Source organism: Equus caballus, chromosome X (genome assembly GCF_041296265.1).
Source record: "Equus caballus isolate H_3958 breed thoroughbred chromosome X, TB-T2T, whole genome shotgun sequence".
In the NCBI taxonomy this organism is placed as follows: Eukaryota; Metazoa; Chordata; class Mammalia; order Perissodactyla; family Equidae; genus Equus; species Equus caballus.
Window position 1 is genome coordinate 67,783,004 of NC_091715.1, and position 27,118 is coordinate 67,810,121.

Consider the following 27,118-nt stretch of genomic DNA (forward strand, 5'->3'; position numbering starts at 1 on the left):
AAGAAAATGGGCTGGAGGAACTGGAGTACCCTCACTGAGCTGGGAGGGGTCTCAAAATCGGTATTGGTTTCTGAGCAGCTGCTGGTATGTCAGAGGCTTGGAATTGGCATGGTAAATCTAAAACTGTCTCAGCAGTGGTTAGCTGACCTCACCCAAGTTCCCAGCCCTACTCTGCCGGATCCTTTTTTCTTGAGCCTCAGAGCTGAAATGCTCCCGAGCTCTTTCCTATTGGCTGGGAAGACCAGTTGAAGTTCCCTTGCCCATGTTAGGAGGTATACGCCTCCTGAACTAAAGATAGAAACAGCTGGCCCTTCCAGGCAGCTAAAAGCCTCCAGACTAAGAGGTGTTCCCCACTCGGCAGCCAGACTCCTTGAAATACCCTTTTGAGTAATTCTACCAACAGATCCATGTCTCTACTCTGCCATAACAAAGGCTGTGGGCAGCACTTTGACCCCAGTACCAACCTTCCTGGTGAGTAAGTAATCCTCACCTTGCCAGGGGGCTCTGTGGGTGTTGGGGGGGGGGGTGGTGATCAGCTGTGGGCAGTCTGTGAAAGGAGCAGAGAAAAAATTAGTATACCTGCCCTACTTTCATTGATCTAGGTGATCAGTGTTTACTGATTTTTTTTTAATATATGGAAAAACTGTAAGTATATAAACCTGGGGAAGAAATAGGTGATAGTTGGTGTGATTACCTTTCCTTCCTTGATCCTTCTACCGGTATCCACAGATTCCTGTTGCCATCACCCTGGGGTTCCAATCTTCCATGATGCACTTAAGGTGAGGAGTAGGCGAGGCGGGGAGAGCAAGGGCATTTCCCAAAGGAAATATACCCAGGAGTCTAAGCTGAGCTGGGTCTCTTCTCATCAGGGTTGGTCCTGCTGCCGGAAGCGAACTGTAGATTTCTCTGAGTTCTTAAACATCAAGGTAAAGTCTTTACTTCCTTGGATTCTGCCCCTAATAGAAGGATTCTATTGCTAATCCTCTCCTTATCTGTACTAGGGCTGTACTGTGGGACCACACTGTGCTGAGAAGCTCCCTGAGGCCCCTCAACCTGAGGGCCCTGCCACAAGCAATTCACTTCAGGAGCAAAAACCTCTGAATATGATTCCAAAGTCAGCAGAGACTTTGCGCCGCGAGAGGCCCAAGTAAAGAGGAGGCCCCCCGGGTTTTTCCTATATTCACGGAGTTTCCTAGGAGTGAATAATGGGCCACTGGGGTTTGGGAGCTAGGGACTAGAGATGTGAGGAGGGCCAGGTGTCAGGGCTTGGTGTATATTTTGTGCCTTAGGCGGAATTTGTGTCCGGAAATAATGTCCTTTGCTCTAAGGTGGTATGGGGTGAGAGGATAGGTATTTTGAGTCAACAGAGTAGATAGCCCCTCATGAATACATACTTAGTTATAACACATGTTGAAAATGATTTTTTTTCTTTTTGGAAAGGGCTTTAAAATAAGTTTTACATCAGGAAAAGGATGTAGTATATTGGCAGCCAGGAGGCTGCAGAGAATAACTTAATTTTGTGGAGACAGCATGAGCAACAGAAGAAAGTCATATTAGGTCCACAATTCATTAGATAAAGAGTAAGAGGAAATGATACAGTTCTGCAGAGAAACGTGGTTAGATTTAGAGCAACTGAGTAGATGGGCAAGAGAAGACCTGGGGATTTCGCCAGGGTTCAGGGATTTGGGATGTCCAGAGAGAAGAAAATTGGCAATGGGACTACTACCCAACTTCTCAAACCCTGCCCCCACTTTCACCGGACTTCGACTTCATTACTACTGGTGGGAGTGTTGGAGCTGTCAATAATGGTTAATGGGTCAGAACTAAATCACCGCACCCATACCCCTAGGTCAGAGTTGCTACCAAAGCTGCTTCCACTAAATATATCCCAAGCCCTGGAAATGGCATTGGAACAGAAGGAATTAGACCAGAAACCTGGAGCAGGTAAGTGGGTCCTTAGTAGGACAGGCTTTGCAGACTGGAATTTAGTGAATATGGCAATTGGGTGAAGGGAATGGATAGGTTCCTGACTCGGTTTCCCTTGCCCAGGACTTGACAGTAGTCTGATCCGGACTGGTTCCAGCTGCCAGAACCCAGGATGTGATGCTGTGAGTGAGAGTTTGGGGGGTCGGGGGGGGGGGGGGAGGCCCAAGCACGTGGCTGAGAGATGCTACAACTGAGGGATAACAGTATAGATATGAGACTGCGTGAGGTACACTTTAGAATGACCTGATTCTTTTTCTAATTCTTGTTTATCCGTCTTAGGTTTACCAAGGACCCGAGAGTGATGCTACTCCATGTACCTACCACCCAGGAGCACCTCGATTCCATGAGGGGTGAGGGAGGGGACTGGGTGGTCTGTGAGACAGGTTTCTCCCAATGTTGATCATCAGATGGGAGTGGGGGGTTGTGGAGGCGGGGCTTGTGGAGAGGGGAAGGGAGATTCAGTTGAATTCTCTTCCTACCTCAGAATGAAGTCTTGGAGCTGTTGTGGCATCCAGACCCTGGATTTTGGGGCATTTCTGGCACAGCCAGGATGCAGAGTTGGTAGACATGACTGGGGGAAGCAGGTAAGCCCCAACTTTGGTGAATTCTTGATTAGTACCCAATTCCAGAAATAATTCCTCCTCCCTGTACCTCATGGCCAAGCTCTCTATTTTCTTCCTTTTGTTTGGACCAAATAAGATTCTGCTCCTTATCCCTCACCAGCCCAGAGGCTTTGCAATATGAGGTAGTCTGATGTAGTTCCATGACTGACAGCTCCAACACTCCCACCAGTAGTAATGGAGTCGAAGAAGTCTGGTGAAAGTGAGGGCAGCATTGGAGAATCTTCCTGAGTGAGACTCCGTCTCTTAACACACACCATGAGAACTCCCTCGAGGTTGAGTTCATTCTTACCACCCACATTTCACATCTTCTTTTTAGCTGCCAGCGTCTTGCCGTCATGATTGGCACCAGACAGATTCCTTAGTAGTGGTGACTGTATATGGCCAGATTCCACTTCCTGCGTTCAACTGGGTGAAGGCCAGTCAAACTGAGGTGAGGAATGTCTGATGCTGGATGGGAGACTAGTGAATTGGGTGATAGTACAATCTTACAGGCAGAGTTGCTGTATGCAGTTAGCATGTAGGCTCCATAGTCCCCTGAGAGGAAGGTAGAGCTATTAGGTTAGGGTTATCCAGCTGACCTGTGGATGTAGGGATCTCTGTCCTGGTTCTCTGTCGTAATGACTTGTTCTGACCTTCTGGGATTGTTACTACCCCTGTAATTCTTTTCTCTCAGCTTCATGTCCACATTGTCTTTGATGGTAACCGTGTGTTCCAAGCACAGATGAAGCTCTGGGGGGTAAGTGAAGATAAGGGGGCACAAGAGGGGGAGGCAGATTGGGTGAAAAGAAGGGCCAGACTGGAATGTCTTGAGGGAAGGAGTTGTACTGGGAAAGTGAAGGTTTTCTCTTCATTTGCTTTGATATTCTCTATCTCTCCCTCCCTCATTTTCTCCCTCTCCTCTCCCCTCTCCTTTCTTTCCTCTTTCTCTCCCTCTCTTCCCCTTACTATATTGTCTTATTCCTCCCCTATCTTTTTTTCCCCACCTTACATTTTTTGCTTTTTCTCCCTATCATTCATCACCGCCCCACCCTGACCCCAATCCCTTTGATTTCCTCATTTTCTCTTTCTTCTGTGTTCCTCTATCTTTCCCTCCTCCTCAGGTCATAAACGTGGAGCAGAGCTCTGTCTCCTTGATGCCATCTCGGGTTGAAATCTCCCTGGTCAAGGCTGACCCAGGATCCTGGGCCCAGCTGGAGCACCCCGATGCACTAGCTGAGAAGGCTAAGGCAGGGGTTGGGTTAGAGATGGATGAGGAAGAATCTGAGGATTCAGATGATGATCTGAGCTGGACAGAGGAGGAGGAAGAGGAGGAAGCGATGGGGGAATAGTGACACCAGACAGTCAAGTATCTAGACAGGACCTCAATGACTCCCTTAGGATCTCAGAGACCAGGATTTGGTTGGCCATGTGGCGTCATTGAGCAGCAGGAGGCTGAAGGAGGGGAGAACAAAAGTGTCCAAACTATGCTGTTTTTTCCCTTAAATAAATCTTGTATTCTGCAGTTTCACATAGTGTCGTTCTCTCACATCACTATCTAAATTGTCTTCATTTCCCCCCAACTTTTGTGTGTATTCAACACACGTGTGAAAACAAGCACATGCACATTCAATCTATTCTTCACAACCACCAGGTATTTACTGAGTACTTATTCTGTGCCCAGTTATGTATTAGGTGGTCTAGCGATACATGAGAAACAGAAGACTTACTCATTCCTCTCGGGAACATTACAGTCTGGCTGACAAAGTCAAGGCTAATCTACATGAAATGATAAACATTATCAGGTAGTTTAACTGAGTGCTGAATTGTGCAGTACAGTTTTTAAGTGCTGTAGGAGTTGAGAGAATTGAGAGATTATTGTGGACTGTAGTAGAAAGGGAAGATTCTATGGAAGAAGTACTTTTTTTACAGCTTTATTGAGATGCAATTCACAGACTATACAATTTACCCGCTTAAAGTGTAAAATTCAGTGTTTTTCTTTTAGTATACTCAGAGTTGTGCTACCACAATCAATTTTAGAATATTTTCATCACTCCAAAAAGAATCTCTGTATCCTTTAGCAGTCACTCCCAATTTTCCCCTAAACTCATAGCCCTAGGCAACCACTAATCTACTTGCTGCTGCCTATGGATTTACCTATTCTGGATATTTCATATGAATGGAATCATACAATATGAGGTCTCTTGTGACAGACTTCTTTCACTTAGCATAATGTTTTCAAGGTTTATCCATGTTGTAACATGTATCAGCACTTCATTCCTTTTTATGGCCGAGTAACATTCCACCGTGTGGATATATCACATTTTGTTTCTCTCTTCATCAGTTGAGGTACATTTGGGTTGTTTCCACTTTTTGGCTGTTATGAATAACGCTCCTTTGAACATTCATGTACAAGTTTTTATAGAGAGATATGTTTTCATTTCTCTTGGATATACACAGAGTGTAATTTCTGAGTCAAATGGTAACTTTAACCTTATGAGGAAGTGCCAGACTGTTTTCTGAAGAGGCTGCCTCATTTTACATTTCCACCAGCAGTGTAAAAGGGCTCCAGTTTCTCCACATCCTTGAGACCTCTTGATATTTGTCCTTTGTATTATAGCCATCCTAGTGGGTGTGAAGTGGAATCTCATTGTGGTTTTAATTTGCCTTTGCCTGATGGCTTATGATGCTGGGTATGCTTACAGTTGCTTATTGGCCATTTGTGTATCTTATTTGGAGAAATGTCTATTCAAATCCTTTGCCCATTTGTTAATTGGGTTATTTGTCTTTTTATTGAGTTGTGAGAGTTTTTTTAATATATTCTGGAGACAAATCTCTTGTCAGATATATGATTTACAAATGTTTTCTCCCATTCTGTGTGTTATATATCTTTCCACTTCCTTGATGGTGTCCTTTCATACATAAAAGTTTTGAATTTTTATGAAGTCTAATTTATCTATTTTTCCTTTGGTTGCTTGTGCTTTTGATGTCATATCCGAGAAACCATGGCTTAATCCAAAGTCATGAAGATTTGCTCCTCTGTTTTCTATTAAGTGTTTCATGCTTTTAGCTCTTCCCTATAGGTCTTTGATCCATCTTGAGTTAATTTTTGTACGTGGTATGAGGTGGAGGCCCAACTTTATGTTTTGCATATGGACATCCAGTTGCCCCAGCGCTATTTGTTGAAAAGACTACTCTGTTCCCATTGAATTATCTTGGCACCCTAGTTGAAAATTAATTGACCATAAATCTGAGGGTTAAGAAGTGCACTTTGAATGGAAATTTGAGGAATGAGAAATTTGTATGGGTCTGAAAGAATAGGGAGAAGCAGGCTGGGACAGGGAGGTGTTTTATTTTACTTTTTGTGTTTTATTTTGAATTCCAAAAGTAATACATTGTCACTATAAAAGACTCAATTAAGTATAGAGAGTAAAAAGTAAATGTTCCTCTTCAGACTCTCTCCAAGTTTAGTCCCTTTGCTGTTTGTAAACCACCGCTAACATATCAGAGGGTATGTTTAACTAAAAAGTTAGTTAAGTGGCATGTGGCTGGATTGGGAGGAGCCTAAAATTCTAGATCAAGGGTTTTGAACGTGATTTAAAAGAAAGCTAAATAGGCATCATAGGCCTTTTCTTTTTAAATGTAGATTCTTATTTAGAGGAGTGATATCTCTTTTTTGAGTCTCCCTTGAGTCAGATTTACTCCCTCAACAGGGTGGCCAAGAATCTGGGAGATTCAAACTCCACGAAGCTCACCAAGCCTCAGATGATCTCCAGTTCTTTGATTAGCACCCTTTCCTCTCAATTCAGGTTCAAGGAACATAAAGTCTCATTGGGAGCTAGGGGTAAGATGGGGGCGGGAGAATCGACATGGGCAGCAAAGGCGAGGGATCACAGCATAGCACAGCTGAGGACTTGGAGACTGAGGCAAGATTAGGGGATATTAGGGAATGTGTCCAGGGGCATGACCTCTATCTCCCAGAGAAGTTTGATCAGAAGTAGAGGATCTTCCTGGACCTCCAGGATGTTCAATAGTTCTGGCTCAGTGCTCTGCTCTCATTCCATGGATTCGAAGTACAAATAGTTTCCCCCTTGATGAACCTTTCAGATCCCTTCTAACCCTAGCAGCAGTTTACTCTTTTTTTTTTGAGGAAGATTAACCCTGAGCTAACTACTGCCAATCCTCCTCTTTTTGCTGAGGAAGACTGGCCCTGAGCTAACATCCATGCCCATCTTCCTCTACTTTAAACGTGGGACGCCTACCACAGAATGGCTTTTGCCAAGCGGTGCCATGTCCACACCCGGGATCCGAACCAGCAAACGCCGGGCCGCTGAGAAGCGGAACGTGCGAACTTAACTGCTGCGCCGCCGGGCCAGCCCCAGCAGTTTACCTTTAATGTCGTTTTTCCACGGGTGAGTTGATATCAATAGGGACTTTGGTGGACATTTATAAATTTGGAGGTATAAAATGCATATAGAAAAGTGCATAAAGTGCACTAATCTTAAATGTACAACTTTTTTCTATCTTATCAAAATCAGGGGACCAGCAACTACCCAGAATTCCTGGAGAGGATGGAGGTGAGGAATCAAAAAGTTCAAGTAACCCTTGTTGTATATAAACTTGATATACAAAATTTCAAATTTACAGCATTAATAGTGTACTAGCTCATTTTACATAGCCCACAGCCTAAAATGTAAGCAAGTTTCAAGAAAGTGTATAGCATTAACAATAACAACAACAACAATAACCATAGCTACGACTTCTGATGACAAGCTAAGCTGCCAGGCACTACGCTAAGTGCTTTGCATGCATTATCTCATTGAATCCCTCACTTCTCACCGTCAGATCTACACATTTGTTCACATTAGCCCAAATCCTCTCCCTACCTCCTTTTACACTTCTCCTTTCTTCCCACTGAGCTTTGTATCCTAGCCCCTCACAGCTTCCCAGAAACCTTACACTATTAGTTATCCTTTCTTTCTCCTGTTATTCAACCTTTCCCTCTCATTGAATGTTTTCATTGACATTTAAACATGCTCAAGTCTCTCCAGTCTTAAAAACACAATTTCCCTTGCCTTCACATCCATCTCCAGGTATTAATTCCCTTCTCTCCTTTATAACCTAACTTCTTGAAATAACTACTCTTTTTTCATTTCCTTCTTCCTAGTCCCTTCACAATACACTTCAATCTGACTTTCAGCCTCCTCAAGCTGTTGTGATAGGGTCACCACTGGCCACCAAGTTACTAAATCCAATGGATACTTTTAGTCCTCATCTAACTTGATTTCTCAAGCAAAATTTGATACTCATGATGGTTTCTTCCTTGTAATACGTTTCATACATTGGCTTCTATGACTGCTTCTCTTGGTGGTTCTCCTACTTCTCTGGCCATTCCTTTCACTCTCATTTGCAGCCTCCTCCTTTTCTGCCTGGCCATTCAATGATGCAGTGCTTCAGGACTCAGTCCTAGGCTTGCTCTCTTCTTGTATATAACTCTCATCTAGATGCTCTCAATTATGCCCATGACTTCAAATACCAACCACATGCAGATGACTCACACATTTTTATCTCTAGGCCATATCTTTCCTTTGTGGCCCAGATTGTGTGTTATAGTAATAATAGCTAACACATATTTAGAACAGTGTCTGGCATATAGTAAGTACTGTATAACTGTTTGATATTGTTAGTACTGCTCCTCTTTCTTTTCACCAGAAGCTTTTTACCTCAGCCTATTAGGAAAGTTGGGGTGTTTTTCTCCTTGGAGAGGAGGGGTACACTCCAATATCCAATTTTATAATGTTTCAGTAAGAAAATAGGATTTTCTTTACAGTCAGGTTTTGCTAGTCTATAAAGTGATAACATATTTACCATACCATTGCATCAGCGTCAGGATTAAGGGAGATTATATTCACCTGCTGAGGGAGTTAAGCATCATGCATAGAACGCCGCTATGCTAGGCACTTCTACCCACATTATTTTACTTAATCCGCACACCTGTTCTGTGAAGTAGGTATTATTATCCCAAATTTTTATAGATGAGGAAACCAAGGCTCAGAAAAGGAAATAGCTTGCTTGAGGTCACATAGCTACTGCTTAAAGCCTCAGTCATTGCTAAGAGCTGTCCTAGAGCCATCTGAGAACATCCAAAACCTAAGGACCCAACTGGGATCTTAGAAGAGGAGCTTGATATCATGCCCCGCTAGCCTCGCAGAGTCCCTTTGACAAGCCCATCTGGGAACCAGTGAGGCCCTCGGTTGATCAATGATATCTCACATTGATAGGATGCTTTTCCAAACAACTTTTATGTCTCTGATCACCTCATCTCTAACCTTAGTGGGACCCCTAGCTACTGTACCTCTCACTTCATCGAGATCAGTGATTATCTCCCAGTTACAGCAGATGTAGTGTTACTGTCTCTGGGACCCCTGCCTCCACGTCCTCTTTGTCCTTTTCTGCTCCCAAAGTCCCAGAACACGCTAGAGGGAGAACCCAGCAGACCAATATAAATTCATGCTGTCCAAATTCTACTTGGCCCTTGCAGCTGCTCAGCAACCCTTTTATTTGTCTCATACATTCCCTGGCACTGTCCCCACAGAGACTGTTCCAGACCTTCCTCTTCTCAAATTCCAGCTCCTCCTGTTCCACTCCTTCAGACTAATACACACACTTCCATCAGATGCTTGATAATTCAATAACATTGTTTTAAAACTTTTTTATGGAGAATTTAAAACATGTACAAAAGTAGAATAGTATATAATGAATCCTCATTTCCCAAAACTCAGCTTCAACTAGTATCAACACTTGGGCACTCTTGTTTCATCTGTTTCCTTCCTCCCATATTATTTTTGAGCAAATCCCAAATATGAGATTATTCCATAGCTAAATATTTCTGTATGTATCTTTAAAAGGTAAGGATCATTTAAAAAAAATCATAATTGTAATACCATTAGCACACACGAACAAGCAACATTCCCTTAATATCATCAAATACCAAGTCAGTATTTAAATTTCCAAGTTTCCTAAATTTCAAAAGAGTTTTTTATAGCTTTTTTCTTTGAATCAGTATCCAAATAAAGTCCATACATAGTGGTTGGTGCATATGTGTTATATGTCACTTTTAAACTAAAGATTCCCTTTCGTCTCTTTTCTTCCTTACGATTTTTTCTTGAAGAAATCAGATTGTTTTTCAGTAGAGTTTCACACAGTCTGGGTTTTGCTGATTGCATCTCTGTTGTATAGTTTAATATGTTTCCTTGACCTCTGTTTGTTGTCTGTATTGGTAAAATCAATAATGTCTGTACAATGCGTCTTCTATGTTCATTGTCCTATTTTCAGTGGTGTGGAGAATTTGTCCACGTGACCAAAGAAGTGGAAGGTGTCTGTCTGGCTTGGAGAGTGACTCAGGAAGGAGCTAGGACCTCTTTAGCAGGACAGAAACAGATGGTTAGGGTCAAAGCTCAATAAATAGTAATGGAGGTCCAGGCAAGATAGGATGGGTGAGGGGCCGTGTAGTGTCAGATTTCCACTCTCCTGGTATGTAGAGCAGGACAGGCAGGGAAGCAATGATCAGGCTGAAGTCAGAACTGGAAAAGGAGAGGGAACACTTGAGGCAGCAGCTTGGATTATTTCTCAGGGGATTACTGTACTTGCTATACTCTGTTTTCTAAATATATCTTATTCATTCCCACCTCTGTGCCCTTGCCCCACATGTTTCCTCTGCTTGGAATATTATCTCCTTTCTCTCCACCTATCCTATCCAAATCCTATTTGTCTTTAATGACCAGTGCAAGTTCCCTCTTTTCCATATTTTTGCTTGTAGAGTCATAAAATATCTCTGAAAGGATAAATAAGAGATCAGGAACATTGATTGCTTTCCCAGGAAGGGAACTGGATGGCTAGAGGACAGGGATGGAAGGGAGAAAGATATTACTGATTTGTTGCAGGAGAGACAGTTAATCTGATCAAAGTGTCTAATATGAAATCTGTGGAAGTAGAAGCAGGGAGATTGGAATTTGTAGTTTGAGGAGAAAGAGGAAGGTCTGGAACAGTCTCTGTGGGGACAGTGCCAGGGAATGTATGAGACAAGTCAAAGGGTTGCTGAGCGGCTGCAAGGGCCAAGTAGAATTTGGACAGCATGAATTTATATTGGTCTGCTGGGTTCTCCCTCTAGCGTGTTCTGGGACTTTGGGAGCAGAAAAGGACAAAGAGGACGTGGAGGCAGGGGTCCCAGAGACAGTAACACTACATCTGCTGTAACTGGGAGATAATCACTGATCTGGATGATGTGAGAGGTACAGTAGCTAGGGGTCCCACTAAGGTTAGAGATGAGGTGATCAGAGACATAAAAGTTGTTTGGAAAAGCATCCTATCAATGTGAGATATCATTGATCAACCGAGGGCCTCACTGGTTCCCAGATGGGCTTGTCAAAGGGACTCTGCGAGGCTAGCGGGGCATGATATCAAGCTCCTCTTCTAAGATCCCAGTTGGGTCCTTAGGTTTTGGATGTTCTCAGATGGCTCTAGGACAGCTCTTAGCAGTGACTGAGGCTTTAAGCAAGTGGAATTCATCACTGAAACTGGAGCTTCTGCAAGAGGCATGGTGGGAGGAGTAATAAAAAAAATTAAAGAAACTACTCTTTATTGAGTCTTTACTATGATCTAAGCACTGTAATAAATAAATAAATATTTTCTCTTTTCTCCCTCTTTCTATATTATATATACATATATCTCAAATGCGAATTTATATTCTCATTTAATTCTTACAACAGTATTAAAGGCGTTATTATTATCATTTTTTTAGTAGATGAGGGAACTGAGCTTCCAGGAGGTTACGTAATTTTCCCTAGGTCACACAGCTATCAAGTGTCAGAGCTGGGACTCAAATCCAGGTCTGACTATAAAGCCTGTGCTCTTTGGTGTCCAGCGGTACTTTTCAGCAAACACCTCCCTGCATTAAATGAATCTTATTTTTCCAATGACATCTTTTATAAAAGTATAGATGCATTCTCACCAGAAAGAATTATACCCTGAATTGAAAGCTTTTGGTGAGTAAGGAGGTAATTGAGTAGGGTGGAAGAGATGCTGGAGGCCGTGAAACCAATTGAAGATAAGTGCAGTGGTCCAGGGGAGAAAGATGAGATCCCAGACTAAGTGGCTGTGGTAGTGAGAATGGAGAAGAGAGTAGTAGATTTAAGAGATATGTCTTAGTTCAGGATGCTATAACAAAGTACCATAGACTAGGTGGTTTATAAACAACAGAAATTTATTTCTCAAAGTTTTGGAGGCTGGAAGTGCGAGATCAGGGTGCCAGCATGGTCAGGTTCTGGTGAGGGCCCTCTACCAGTTGGAGAGCAGAGAGAAGAAGCAAGATCTCTCGTAACTTTTATAAGGGCACTAATCCCATTTATGACCTCATCTAATCCTAATTACCTCCCAAAGGTCCCACCTCCTAATGTAATCACATTGGGGGATAGGATTTCAACATATGAATTTTAGGGGGACACAAACATTCAGTCTATAACAAAATAGATCCACAGGTAGGAGTGAAAGTACTGTGGCCATGCTGGTCTTCTGTGTTCCTTGAACTTAACACAGCTCACTCTTTCCCCAGTGCCTCTGTGCTGTCTGATCCCCCTGCCTGGAATAGTCTTCCTGCTGGTCTTTCAATAGCTGGCTCCTTCTTGTCATTCACATCTGAGCTCAAATAGCACCTTTCAAGATAGGGAACCAATTCATTATCTTGAAAATTCATGAACAAAGGGAGAGAATCAAGCATTTATCCTGCCTTTCCTAGATGAACTGGGTAACAGAATAGTAGATGAGGGGACACGTCCTTTTACAAAACTATTCCAACGAATAAAAAGAAATAATAAAATTAGAATATCACCGTTTTGCAATCTTCAATAAATAGATATAGAGAGTAAGCATCAACAGTTTCTAAGATTATAAAAAGAAAGACGTCAGACAGCATGTCCATCCTAAGTCATACCAAAGGGATGGAACTTGGGTTTGATCTAGTCTTTGGATCCAGCTGCCACTTTGCAGGAAGTACAGAGGAACTGCACAGTGCCTGTGCAATTAGCAAAATCCAGAGAGAAGCTTTACAGGTCAAACTGCTCAAGTTCTTCCACAGAAAAAATCACCTCTCAGAGAGGCCTTTCTTGACCATCCTCTCTAAGTTAGCACCTGCCATCCAAGTTACTATCACATCCTATTTGATTTTCCCCATAGCCCTTGTCGTCAACTGAGGTTTCCTTACATGAGGAGCAATATAGGATTACAGTTAAGAGGACAGACTATAACATGAGGCTGCCGGCTTTAAATCTTGACTCCTCCACTTACTAGCTATATGCCCTTAAACTACTTAAGAGCTATGTGCCTCGGTTTCCTCAACCATAAAATGGGATTAATACGGTGCCTATATCATAGGGTCATTAGGAGTCTTAAATGAATTAACATGTCTAAAAAGCCTAGCACAGTGCCTGGTATAGGATAAGTATTATAAATATGTTAACAATATTACTGCATAATTATGTTTTTACTTGTATATTATTTCTCTCTTTCACTAGAATATAAGTCTGTCTTTCTGCACTATTCCCAGCACCTAAAACTGCCTGGCTCATACATAATATTGTGCTCAATAAATATTTGTTGAGTAAAGGGCCTGAATTAGGGTAGCAAAAAATAGACAGAAAAGAGACATGTAAGATATTATTCTAAAAAAAGGACAAAACCTTGGACTTGATGATGTTTTCTTTTTTTTTTCTTTCTTTCTTTTTTTTTTTTGAGGAAGATTAGCCCTGAGCTAACATCTGCTCCCAATCCTCCTCTTTTTGCTGAGGCAGCCTGGCCCTGAGCTAACATCCGTGCCCATCTTCCTCTACTTTATATGTGGGACGCCTACCACAGCATGGCTTGATGAGCGGTGCCATGTCCACATCCGGGATCTGAACCGGCGAACCCCGGGCCACCGAAGCCGAACGTGCGCACTTTAACCGCTGCACCACCAGGCCGGCCCCAAGACGATGATTTTTTTCTGATAGAAGAGGGAAGGATATAAGATGGACTACTCCAAGGCTTCAAGCTTAAGTAACAGGTAGAAGGCTGGTGCTTTTAACAGAAATAGGAAAACCAGGAACTAGAACTAATACTATTTTAATATTCTGATGATGAATTTTATTTTAGATACGGGTTTGAAATGATGGCTAAACATACTAGAGGAAATGCTAGCAGGCAGTTAATTGTAAAGGCAGGATTGGAGTTCGTGAGAAAAGTCAGCACTGAAGATAGATTTGAGTATCATCTGCTTTAATGTGACACTTAAATATTCAACTTCCTGGTACGAGCTCCCTTCATCTTTAAAAAAACAAAAAACTTGTAGAAGTGAATAAAATGGAAAATAAAATATTTGAATCCTTAAATTCATTCTTCAAAGGAGGTCACTGTTAGCAGTTTGGTGTGTATTCTTCCAGACATTTTCTATGCATTTGCAAATATATATTTGCATACAACATGTAGAGACATAGTAAAAGTCTGAGTAGATACCTACATACATATATATGGACAAGCTTGTTTTTTCTTTTTGGGTTATGAGGAATCATTCTGTAATACTTTTTCTGTAACTTGCTTAACCATTAAGCATAGCACTTTTTGTTTCAATTATTTTATTGAGATCATAATAGTTTATAACCTTGTGTAATTTCAGGCGTACATTATTATTTATCAATTTCTGATAGACTGCCTCGTGCTCACCACCAGTAATCTAATTGTTATCCATCACCATACATATGTGCCCCTTTACCCCTTTAACCCACCCCCCCCCGACGCCTTCCCCTTTGGTAACCACTAATATGTTCTCTCTATCCGTGTGTTAATCTTCCACATATGAGTGAAATCATGCAGTGTTTGTGTTTCTCTGCCTGGCTTATTTCACTTAACATCATACCCTTAAGATCCATCCACGTTGTTGCAAATGGGGTGATTTTGTCTTTTTTTTTTTATGTCTGACTAGTATTCCATTGTAAGTATATACCACATCTTTTTTTTTTTTTTTTGAGGAAGATTAGCCCTGAGCTAAAATCTGCCGCCAACCCTCCCTTTTTTGCTGAGGAAGGCTGGCGCTGAGCTAAAATCTGTGCCCATCTTCCTCTACTTTATATGTGGGACGCCTGCCACAGCATGGCTTGCCAAGCGGTGCCATGTCTGCACCCGGGATCTGAACCGGTGAACCCCAGGCCAGTGAAGCAGAACGTGCACATTTAACCGCTGCACCACTGGGCTGGCCCCTATACCACATCTTCTTTATCCATTCATCAGTTGATGGGCACTTGGGTTGCTTCCACGTCTTGGCTATTGTGAATAATGCTGCAACGGGGGTGCATAAGTCTCTTTGAATTGTTGATTTCAAGCTCTTTGGGTAAATACCCAGTAGTGGGATAGCTGAGTCATATGGTATGTCTATTTTTAATTTTTTGAGAATCTCCATACTGTTTTTCCTAGTGGCTGCACCAGTTTGCACTCCCACCAGCAGTATATGAGGGTTCCCTTTTCTCCACATCCTCTCCAACATTTGTTATTTTTTGTCTTGGTAGTTATAGCCATTCTGACAGGTGTAAGGGCTATCTCAGTGTAGTTTTTTAAATTCTTTTTTATTGAAGTAACGGTGGTTTATAACATTATATAAATTTCAGATGTACATCATTATATATTTCAATTTCTCTGTAGATTACAACATGTTCACCGCTCAAAGACTAATTACAATCCATCAATGTAGTTTGGACTTGCATTTCCCTAATAATTAGTGATGTTGAACATCTTTTCGTGTGCCTGTTGGCCATCTGTATATCTTCTTTGGAAAAATGTTTGTTCCTATCTTCTGCCCATTTTTTGATTGGGTTGGTTTTTTTTTGTTGTTGATTTGTGTGAGTTCTTTATATATTTTGGAGATTAACCGCTTGTTGGATATATGATTTGCAAATATTTTCTCCCAGTTGGTGTATTGTCTTTTTGTTTTGATCATGGTTTCCTTTGCCTTGCAGAAGCTCTTTACTCTGGTGTAGTCCCATTTATTTATTTTTCCTGTTGTTTCCCTTGCCTAAATAGACATGCTATTTGAAAAGATGCTACTAAGATCAATGTCATAGTGTACTGCCTATTTTTTTTCTAGGAGTTTTATGGTTTCAGGTCTTACCTTCAAGTCTTTAATCCATTTTGAGTTAATTTTTGTGTATGGTGTAAGATAATGGTTTACTTTATTCTTTTGCATGTGGCTGTCCAGTTTTCCCAGCACCATTTATTGAAGAGACTTTCGTTTCTCTATTTTATCTTCTTGGCTCCTTTGTGGAAGATCTGTCCGTAGATGTGTGTGGTTTTATTTCTGGGCTTTCAATTCTGTTTCATTGATCTGTTTGTCTGTTTTTGTACCAGTTCGATTATTATAGCTTTGTAGTATGTTTTGAAGTCAGAGATTGTGATGCCTCCAGCTTCGTTCTTTTTTCTCAGAAATGCTTTAGCTATTTGGAGTCTTTTTTTTGCCCCATATGAATTTTAGGATTCTTTGTCCTATTTACGTGAAGAATGTGATTGGTATTCTGATTGGGATTGCGTTGAATCTGTAGATCGCTTTAGGTAGTATGGACATTTTAACCATGTCTATTCTTCCAATCCGTGGGCATGGAATATCTTTGCATTTTTTTATATCATCATCGATTTCTTTCAATCATGTCTTATAGCTTTCAGTGTATAGGTCTTTCACCTCCTTGTTTAAATATATTCCTAGATATTTTATTCTTTTTGTTGTGATTGTAAATGAGATTGTATTCTTGCGTTCTCTTTCTGTTAGTTTGTTATTAAAGTATACAAATGCAAATGAGTTTTGTAAGTTGATTTTGTGCCCTGCAACTTTGCTGTAGTTGTTGACTATTTCTGATAGTTTTCCGATGGACTCTTTAGAGTTTTCTATATATAAAATCATTTTGTCTGCCAACAGTGAGAGTTTCACTTCTTCATTGCCAATTCGGATACCTTTTGTTTCTTTTTCTTACCTGGTTGCTCTGGTCAAAACGTCCAGTACTATGTTGAATAAGAGAGGTGACAATGCTCTTGTTCTTGGAGGGATGGCTTTCTGTTTTTCCCTATTGAGTGTGATGTTGGCTGTGGGTTTGTCATATATGGCCTTTATTATGTTGAGGTACTTTCCTTTTATACCCATTTTATTCAGTTTTTATTGTAAATGGATGTTGGATCTTGTCAAATGCTTTCTCTGCGTCTATTGTGATGATCCTGTGGTTTTGTTTTGTTTTGTTTTGAGGAAGATTGGCCCTGAGCTAACATCTTTTGCCAATCTTCCTCTTTTTTTTCCCTCCCCATAGCCCCACTACGTAGGTGTATATCCTAGTTGTAGGTCATTCTAGTTCTTTTATGTGGGATGCCTCCACAGCATGCCTTGATGAGCAGTGCATAGGTCCACGCCCAGGATCTGAACTGGCAAACCCCAGGCTGCTAAAGCAGAGCACGTGAACTTAACCACTCGGCCATGGGGCTGGGCCCCCAATCCTGTGGTTTTTATCCCTCATTTTGTTAATGTGGTGTATCACATTCATTGATTTGCAGCTGTTGAACCATCCCTGCGTCCCTGGTATGAATCCCACTTGATCACAGTGTATGATCCTTTTAATGTATTGCTATATTCAGTTTGCCAATATTTTGTTGAGGATTTTTGCATCTATGTTCATCAATGATATTGGCCTGTAATTTTCCTTCTTTGTGTTGTCCTTGTCTGGCTTTGGGATCAGGGTGATGCTTGCCTCTTAGAATGTGTTAGGAAATATTCCATCTTCTTTAATTTTTTTAAATAGTTTGAGAAGGATAGGTATTAAATCTTCTTTGAATGATTGGTAGAATTCTCTAGAGAAGCCATCTGGTCCTGGATTTTTATTTTGGGGGAGGATTTTGATTACTATTTCAATCTCTTTACTGGTGATTGATCTATTCAGATTCTCTATTTATTTTTGATTCAGTTTTGGGAGGTTGTGTGAATTTATCCATTTCTTCCAGATTGTCCAATTTGTTGGCATACAGTTTTTCATAGTATTCTCTTATAAACCTTTGGATTTCTGTGGTATTTGTTGTAATTTCTCCTCTTTCATTTCTTTTTTTTTTCTTTTTTTTTTTTTTAAAGATTGGCACCTGAGCTAACAACTGTGCCCAATCTTTTTTTTTTTCCTGCTTTATCTCCCCAAATCCCCCCTGGTACATAGTTGTATATCTCAGTTGCAGGTCCTTCTAGTTGTGGCATGTGGGACGCCGCCTCGACGTGGCCTGACGAGCAGTACCATGTCCGTGCCCAGGATCCAAACCAGCGAAACCCTGGGCCGCTGCAGCAGAACATGCGAACTTAACCACTCAGCCACGGGGCCGGCCCTCCTCTTTCATTTCTAATTTTATTTATTTGAGCCTTCTATCTTTTGTTCTTAGTGAGTCTGGGTAAGGATTTGTCAATTTTGTTTATCTTTCTAAAGAATCAGCTCTTAGTTTCATTGATCCTTTCTACTGTTTTTCTGCTCTAATTTTTATTATTCCCCTCCTTCTGCTGACTTTAGGCTCTGTTTGTTCTTCTTTTTCTAGTTTTCTTAGGTGTAGTTTAAGATTACTTGTTTGGGATTTTTCTTGTTTGTTGAGGTAGGCCTGTATTGCAATGAATTCCCCTCTTAGAACTGCCTTTGCTACCTCCCGTATTAGTTGATATGGTGTATTTTCATTTTCACTTGTCTACAGAAATTTTTTGATTTCTCCTTTAATTTCTTCATTGGTTCAATGGTTTTTGGTAGCATGTTGTTTAGTCTCCACATATTTATCACTTTTCCAGCTATTTTCTTATAGTTGATTTCTAGTTTCATAGCATTGTGGTCAGAAAAGATGCTTGATATGATTTCAATTTTCTTAAATTTATTGAGGCTTGCCTTGTCTCCCAAAATATGGTCTATCTTTGAGCATATTCCATTCCACTTGAGAAGAATGTGTATTCAGCTCTTTTGGGATGGAATGTTCCATATATATCTATTAAGTCCATCTGGTCTAGTTTTTTGTTTAATTCCACTGTTTCCTTGTTGACTTTCTTTCTGGATGATCTATCCATTAATGAAAGTGGGGTGTTAAGGTCCCCCACTATTATTGAGTTATTAATATCTCCTTTTAGATCTGTTAATAGTCGCTTTATATACTTTGATGCTGCTGTGTTGGGTGCATATATATTTATGTGTTATTTCTTCTTGGTGGAATGTCCCTTTTATCATTATATACTGCCCCTCTTTGTCTCTCATTGCCTTTTTTATCTTGAAGTCTGCTTTGTCTGATATAAGTATGGCAACACCTGCTTTCTTTTGTTTGCCATTAGCTTGGAGTATTGTCTTTCATCCCTTCACTCTGAGCCTGTGTTTGTCTTTAGAGCTGAGATATGTTTCCTGGAGGCAGCATATCGTTGGGTCTTGTTTTTTTTTTGAGGAAGATTAGCCCTGAGCTAACTGCTGCCAATCCTCCTCTTTTTGCTGAGGAGGACTGGCCCTGAGCTAACATCCATGCCCATCTTCCTCTACTTTATATGTGGGACGCCTACCACAGCATGGCGTGCCAAGCAGTGCCATGTCCACACCCGAGATCTGAACTAGTGAACCCTGGGCCGCTGAAGCGGAATGTACGCACTTAACCACTGTGCCACCGGGCGGGCCCCTGGGTCTTGTTTTTTAATCCAGCCACTGTGTGTCTTTTGTTTGGAGAATTCAATTCATTTACATTTAGAGTGATTATTGATATATGAGGTCTTAATATTCCCATTTTATCACTTGTTTTCTGGTTGTTCTGCATTTCCCTTTTTTCTCGGCCTGTGTATTTCTGACTGCCTATTCACTTTGGTGGTTCTCTATGATGGTTTTCTCTTTGTTTATGATTTGTGTCTCTGTTCTGATTTTTTGTTTGGTGGTTACTGTGAGGTTTGTATAAAAGATCTTGTAGATGAGATAGTCCATTTTCTGATAGCCTTTTATCTCCGTTAGCCTAAGCTGGGTCCATCCCTTTCCTCTTCCTTTTCTAAGTTATTGTTGTGACAAATTATTCTGTTTTGTGCACATGGGCTCAGGGCTACCACCGCCTCGTCTTACAGTTGCTCCAAGGTGCATTCCCACTTGTGAGGCTGCAGTGGTACTATGAGCACTCTTGCCCACTGGGAAAGCATTCACATGTGCATGTATATCTGCCCTGCCCCTTTGGTCATGCTGGCCTCTGTGCTTGGTGGGCAGGGCTTCTTCCCAGGGTCCAAGCTGGGACTACTTGTTGGGACTGCAGCAGCATGGTGAGCTCTCTCTCCAGCCAGGAAAGTGTTTGCACATGGGCTCAGGGCTGCTGCTGCCTCTTCTTACAGTTGTGCCAATGCATATTCTCACTTGTGGGGCCGCAGTGGTACTGTGGGCATTCCTGCTGGCCAAGAAAGCATTCGTGTATGTGCATAGATCTGCCGTCATGTCTTCTTCTTTTTTTTTACTGAGGAAGATTCACCCTGAGCTAACATCTGTGCCAGTCTTCCTCTGTTGTGTATGTGGGCCGCTGCCACAGCATGGCCGCCGATGAGTGGTGTTGGTCCACACCCGGGAACCAAAACCAGCCGCTGAAGCAGAGTGCACCAAAGTTAACCACTAGCCCATGGTGCCAACCCCCTGCTGCCTCTTCCTATGGTCACTCCAGTTGCTGTGTTTGGTGGGTGGGGCTTTATGGGTTCCAAGCCTGGTCTGCTCGTTGGGACCGTAGCAGCACAGTGGGCTCTCCTGCTGCCAGGAAAGCATGCACACATGGGCTTAGGGCTGCCACTGCCTCTTTTTACAGTCATGCCAAGGCACATTCCCACTTTCTGGAATCAGCGGTACTATGGGCACTCCTGCCGGCCAGGAATGTGTTCATGCATATGCACAGGGCTGCCAGAGAAGGGTAAAGGAGTGCTCACCTATCTCTGCTACTTCCCAGGTGCTCAGTCCATCCACCTTCAGATGTATAGCTGTGTGGGTTTGTCAGGCATCTTGTTATACTGTGTGGGTATCCTCCATTGGCCAATGAATGTCCATTTAGTTGTAATTCAAAGGGGGAGAGATAAAGGGAACAGTTCTCTCCACAATGTTGCTGAAGTCACCAGCATAACACTTTATAGTCATTGAAGATATGTCGAATATGTCCTTGTCAATATATAGATATATATGTATAGATATGTATAGATCTCTGACATTCTTTTTTGTGTTGCATAGTCGTTTATTGTATGGATATGCCATAATTTATTTAACTATTCCCCTATTGATGAATGCTTAGGTTGTTTCCAATTTTTTATTATTATAAATTATGCAGCAATGAAAATCATTGTACTTGTATCTTTGAATATATGTTGTAATGTTTCCTGAGGATAGATTCCCAGAAGTGGGATTGCTGGAAAGAAGGCATACACATCCTTACATTCTAAAATGTTAATTGATATTGCTCCATTTGTCTCCACAAAGGCTGTTCTAATTTACCTGGACACCCAGCAGCGTATGAGGTATCAGTTTCCCCAATACCCTGATCAATACTTTATGTTATCCATTAAAAAAATTTTTTACCAACCAGATGTGCAAATAATGGTATCTCATTTTTATTTTGCATTTCTTCTCATTACAGGAAAGAGTGAGCATTTTTTATGGAATATTCATGTACAGACTTTCAGTTAAACTGTTTTCAGCACCATGTGTCATGCCCATCCTCTACTGTACCTGGTGTCTTGAATCCTGGAGCCTTTCCGTAGTTTTTGTTTGTTTTTATAATGATTTTTTTTTAAGATTTTTTTTTCCTTTTTCTCCCCAAAGCCCCCCGGTACATAGTTGTATATTCTTCGTTGTGGGTCCTTCTAGTTGTGGCATGTGGGACGCCACCTCAGCATGGTTTGATGAGCAGTGCCATGTCCGTGCCCAGGATTCGAACCAACGAAACACTGGGCCGCCTGCAGCGGAGCGCGTGAACTTAACCACTCGGCCATGGGGCCAGCCCCGCCTTTCCATAGTTTTATTGGTAAAATGGTCCCTTCTCATCTGTATCCTTCTTTGTACTAGACCAAAATTTCTTCCCAGCTACTGTTTCAGCTACCATTTCTCATATGGCTTTCCTGCCTCTAGAGAACCCCAAGAACTTTTTGTCCTTATGGGTTTGTACATATTTTATATATTGTTTTAGTATACTTTAAGTGGCATCTCAGAAGGGATTTGAAATGCTGTATTTGTCATATACTAAATTCTCACGTGATTGCATTTCTATTTAATTCCATTGATCTGTCTATTCTTGAACCATATCACAGCTTTATATAATTGATATCTGGTAGGCAAGTAGTCCCTCATTTCTATCTTTTAAAAGTTTCTTTGGGGGCTGGCCCTGTGGCCGAGTGGTTGAGTTGGTGCACTCTACTGCAGGTGGCCCAGTGTTTCGTTGGTTCGTGTCCTGGGCGCGGACATGGCACTGCTCATCAGGCCATGCTGAGGCGGCGTCCCGCATGCCACAACTAGAAGGACCCACAACAAAGAATATACAACCATGTACTGGGGGGCTTTGGGGAGAAAAAGGAAAAAAATAAAATCTTAAAAAAAAAAAAGTTTCTTTGCTCTTTTTGTATATTCTTCCAGATGAACATCAGAACCAACTTCTCCAGTACTCCCACCCTATCCCTCCAAATCCCAATGAGATTGTTATGTTAATTTGTAGTTATTTGAAATTTCTTTCAATTATGAAACTTCTCATTCAGGAATATTGTGCATCTATTCATTTGTCAGATCTTCACACTTAGAGCCTTAAGTAATATTTTGTAGTTTTATTCATTTAAATGTTTTGTACATTTCTTGTCACATTTATTCCTATCATTTTTTTTCACTACTGTGAATAGGATCTTTGTTCCCCATTATATTTTCTAATTGGATATTGTTTTTATAGAGAGAAGTTATTGATTTAAAACAAACTCTTTCTCCATTTAATTCTAATAGTATCTCAGTTGATTCTCTTAGATCATCTATGTATCATATATAAACAGGGACATTTTATGGCTCTTCCTTTACAACATTTATAACTTTTATCTTCTTCTGTCTTAATGTTTTGACTAGAACCTGCAGAACAAGGTTGAGTAATAGTTGTAAAAACAAGTGAATATTCTTATTTTGTTCTGACTTTAAGTGAATGCTACTAGTATTTCACTATTGAGTATGATGATTACAGTTGTTTTCTATGCTCTTCATCAAGTTATAAAAGTCTCCTGTGCCTAGTCCACTGAGAGAATATTTTTAAAGTACTACAAGTACAAGGTAAAAAATTAAAATAATACAAAAGGATATGTGAAGAGTTACCCATCTCTATTCCCCAGTTTCCCAGTTCCCTTACTAAGAGGCAATTCCTATTAACAATTTTTATGTGAACTACCAGAGAGAAATCAATGCAAATATAAGCATATATGTGAATATGTTATTTTTTACACAAATAGTGGCATACTATAAACACTATTCTAAACCCTGATTTTTTTCTCGATAAATCAGCTGTCAGTCATTTCTTTGTAGGTAATCTGTCTTCTTTTTGGCTCTTTTTCTCCCCCCTACTTTCATTATGGAAAATTTCAAGCATTCAAAAGTAAAGAGAATAGCACACTGAACTCCCATATACCTGTTTCCCAGCCTCAGTGATTGTTCACTCCTGGCCGATCTTGTTTGATCTATATTCCCCTGAGCCCTGGTCCCCCACCTGAACACCAGGGTTATTCTGGAGCACATATCAGACATCATATTATTTAATTTCATCCATAAATATGTATGTTGTATGTCTTGTATGTATCTAAAGTATAAGGACCTTTCTTAAACATTACAGGAAAACCACCACTTCTAAAAAATTAACAGTTCTTCAATATCATCAGATGTATGGTCACTGTTCAAATTTTCCTGATTGTCTCATAAATGTGTTTATGTTTAATTTGTTTGAATCAGGATCCAAATAAGAACTATACTCTGTAATTGGTTGATATGTTTCTTAAGTCTCTTAATCTATAGGTTCCCCTTCCTTCTCTCTCATTTTTTCACTCCCATAGCATTCATTTGTTGAAGAAATTGGATTGTTTGTCCTATAGCACTTCCTGTAGAATGGATTTTCATCATTGCATCCCTGTGGTGTAGGTTCCCTGTTCCTTTTATTTCCTGAATATTGATTAGATCTAGCAGCTTGATTGGATTTACCTTCAGGTTCTATTTTTTCCTCTTTTGGTGGCAAGAATATGTCATAGGTAGTGTAGTATAATTCTATAAATAGACACAAAGTCTTTCTCCTTTTAAGATCTTTTCTTTCGTGTTTGAGGTTTTACTACAATGTGTCTGAATAGGGATTTCTTTCTTTCTTTGTTTTCTTTTTCCTGTTTGGGATTCCTGGATCTTAAAGATTGGCATCTTTAATCAATTCTCAGCTATTTCTCTTCAAATGCTGCTGCTCCTCTGTTTTCTTTATTCTTCACCTGAACTCTGATTAGACATCACCTGTAAGCCTGCGGCCTTTAAAACTTAGGTTGTAGGCCACCAGGGATCAGATGACTTCAGAGCAAAGTCTGCCCCAGCACTTACCCAGTAGAGTTGTAGTTATTTAATTGTTTCCTCTACTTTACTGCCAATGCAGTATGGATGTATGTGCATATGGGCGGAGATACATGTCTCCACACACACCTAAAAATATATCTTGAAATTCATTCCATATCACTATGCAGTCATGTGCCGCATAATGACGTTTCGCTAAATGATGGACCGCATATATGACAGTGTTTCTGTAAGATTAGTGCCATATAGCCTAGTTTGTGTAAGTGCACTCTATGTTTTCACATTGACAAAATTGCCTAATGATGCATTTCCCATAGCTTATCCCCATCGTTAAGTGATGCATGACTGTATAATCTACCTCATTCCCTTTCTGTTTTTCATTTGTTGAGATATAACTTACATATAGTAAAATGCACGAGTCTTAAGTATACATTTTTACATATGTATACATCTATTTACCTCCCCCCAGGTCAAAATACAGAACATTTCCAGCACCACAGAACGCTGACTCCTTGTGCCCCTTCTCAGTCCTTACCCACGCCCATGATTGACCACATTCTGACTTCTGTAGTCGTAGATCAGTTTTGCCTGTATTTGAATTTCATATAAATGGAATCATAAGCGGTATGTACTCTTTCACCTTTGACTTCTTTCATTCAACATTGTCTGTGAGCTTCATCTATGTTGTTGAGTATATCAGTAGTTTGTTCTTTTTCATTGCTGCTTAGAATTCTATCTTCTTAAAATTAACTTCCATTTTGTGGATCTATCATAATTTAGTTAATTAATCCTCTACTGATGGATATTTAAATGATTTTCGGTCTTTTGTTACCACAAACACTACTGCAGGCCATGTGTTTATTCACGCATCTTTGCCAATATGTGTAAGTATATCAGTAGGATAAAATCCTAGATGTGTAAGTGCTAGGTGAAAGATTATGTGCATTATTAGTTTTAATAGCTATTACCAAATTGCCTTCCAAAGAGGGTGCATTAATTTATACACCCACCAACAATACATATGCGGGCCTATTTCCCAACATCCTTGCCAACTATTAACAAATGTTTTTATCTTTGACAACCTGACAGATAAAAAATAGAAACCTGTAATTAATAAATATTTTTGGTCTTTAATTGAAAATACATACACATGGTAAAAAAAATTCAAGCAATATAGAAGGATATACAATGAGAGTTATATATTACCCCTACTCCTATTCCCTAGTTCTCCTGGTTCCCTTTCCAGAAGCCACCACTATTGTCAGTTTCTCGTGTATCTTATGCAAGTATAAATGGGTTTTATATGTGTGTGCACATGTGTTTGGATATCTCTATCTATCTGGTCTGCTTTATTGATGAAAATGGAAGTTTACTTTCCTTTTTTTCACTTAAATATGTATCTATATTGGGCTAGCCCCAGTGGCCTAGTGGTTAAGTTCTATGCACTCCACTTTGGCAGCCCAGGTTCAGTTCCCAGGTGTGGACTTACACCACTCGTCTGACAGTGGCCATGCTGTGGTGGTGGCTCACATACAAAAAAAAAAGAAGAAGATTGGCAATAGATGTTAGCTCAGGGCAAATCTTCCTCAGCTAAAAGCAAAAAAAAAATCTGTATCTATATCTATATATCCATCTCTTTTTCCTTTTTTTCATACATGGTAGCAGGCTATTCACTCTACTTTTTCACTTAGTATATCTTTGAGATTGTGTCATATCAATACATTTACAACTGCTTTATTCTTTTTTATGGCTACATCATAATTTTAACCAGTCCCAGGTACTTTGGTTGCTTCCAATATCCTGTTTTTATAAATAATCTCCTTGAACATACTTATTTGTGCACATGTGACAGTATATTTGTAGGGTAAATTCCTAAAAGTATGGTTGCTAGGTCAAAATATATAGTGGTTGATATGTTTCCCTGCCCAACATCCATCCTGTATCTTCCCCATTGTTTAGCAGTCATAAAGGTTGAAGGAGTGGAACTGATCTCACCCCTAGCTTCTGGTCAGAGGTGTACCACCGTGTAACCCAATCAGAGTAAGCTCATCCCCTATGCTTCAGTGATTGGTTCAGGCAACCCAGGCCTTAGCCAATCAATGCATACCATTGTCCTGTCAAGGGGATTGTTCAGGAATGGACCAGTGACTCAATTCAAGTTAATGAAATGTTAGAGGATGTTCATTGAAGTATTTGGGGGAAAAGTGGTTTTTTTGTTTTTGTTCTTTGCTCTTCTGAGATAACAGAAGCCAGCTTTGTATCTTCTTTTGGACAGCGTGGTGTGGCTGATGTGAAGCCTTCAAATGCTGCAGCCCTTTTGCTACCAGGAATGGAGTCAAATTTATGATGAAGCTCATACTTTGGAAGACTGGAAGGAAATTAGGTCCTTGGTGATATTTTTTTTTTTTAAAGATTTTATTTTTTCCTTTTTCTCCCCAAAGCCCCCCGGTACATAGTTGTATATTCTTCGTTGTGGGTCCTTCTAGTTGCAGCATGCGGGACGCTGCCTCAGCGTGGTTTGATGAGCAGTGTCATGTCCGCACCCAGGATTCGAACCAACGAAACACTGGGCCGCCTGCAGCGGAGCGCGCGAACCCAACCGCTCGGCCACGGGGCCAGTCCCCCTTGGTGATATTTTTGATTCACAGAATCAAACCAATTGCAAAGCCCACTCATCCCCTGGAATTTGCAGTTGTATGAACCAGTAAACCCTCTTTATTGTTTAAGCCTATTGGAGTTGGGCTTTCTGTTACTCACTAATAAAAAAGGCATGTTTAGTTTTAAAATTTTTTGATAAGTTGCTTTCCAAAATTTATACCGGTTTACAATTCAACAACAAAATATGAGAGTGTCTGTTTCTCCACACCCTTGTCAAAACAATGTATTATTAAACTTTCTGATATTGCCATTTTTATAGGAAAA

The 27,118-nt window shown here is 40.6% G+C and overlaps 1 protein-coding gene across 13 annotated transcripts; it reads left to right on the top strand.

Annotated features, from left to right (window-relative positions):
* The first annotated feature begins 257 nt into the window (after positions 1 to 257).
* Positions 258 to 27,118, top strand: ITGB1BP2 (integrin subunit beta 1 binding protein 2). 13 transcript variants are annotated; one of them, XR_011435114.1, is made up of 14 exons: positions 258 to 471; positions 730 to 779; positions 870 to 926; positions 1,002 to 1,147; positions 1,850 to 1,944; positions 2,050 to 2,108; positions 2,266 to 2,336; positions 2,471 to 2,570; positions 2,926 to 3,039; positions 3,283 to 3,345; positions 7,124 to 7,162; positions 13,378 to 13,680; positions 24,666 to 24,820; positions 26,472 to 26,982. XR_011435114.1 is itself a non-coding variant. In XM_023633744.2 (12 exons), exons 1-12 carry the CDS (start codon positions 408 to 410, stop codon positions 13,438 to 13,440), a joined length of 921 nt encoding a protein of 306 aa, XP_023489512.2. In that variant the 5' UTR covers positions 258 to 407; the 3' UTR covers positions 13,441 to 14,018. The 13 variants fall into 13 exon arrangements, 7 of the variants coding, with proteins under 7 accessions (XP_023489512.2, XP_070114893.1, XP_005614310.1 ...); XR_291123.4 differs by lacking the exon at positions 13,378 to 13,680 and having other exon boundaries at positions 26,472 to 27,118; XR_011435117.1 differs by lacking the exon at positions 7,124 to 7,162.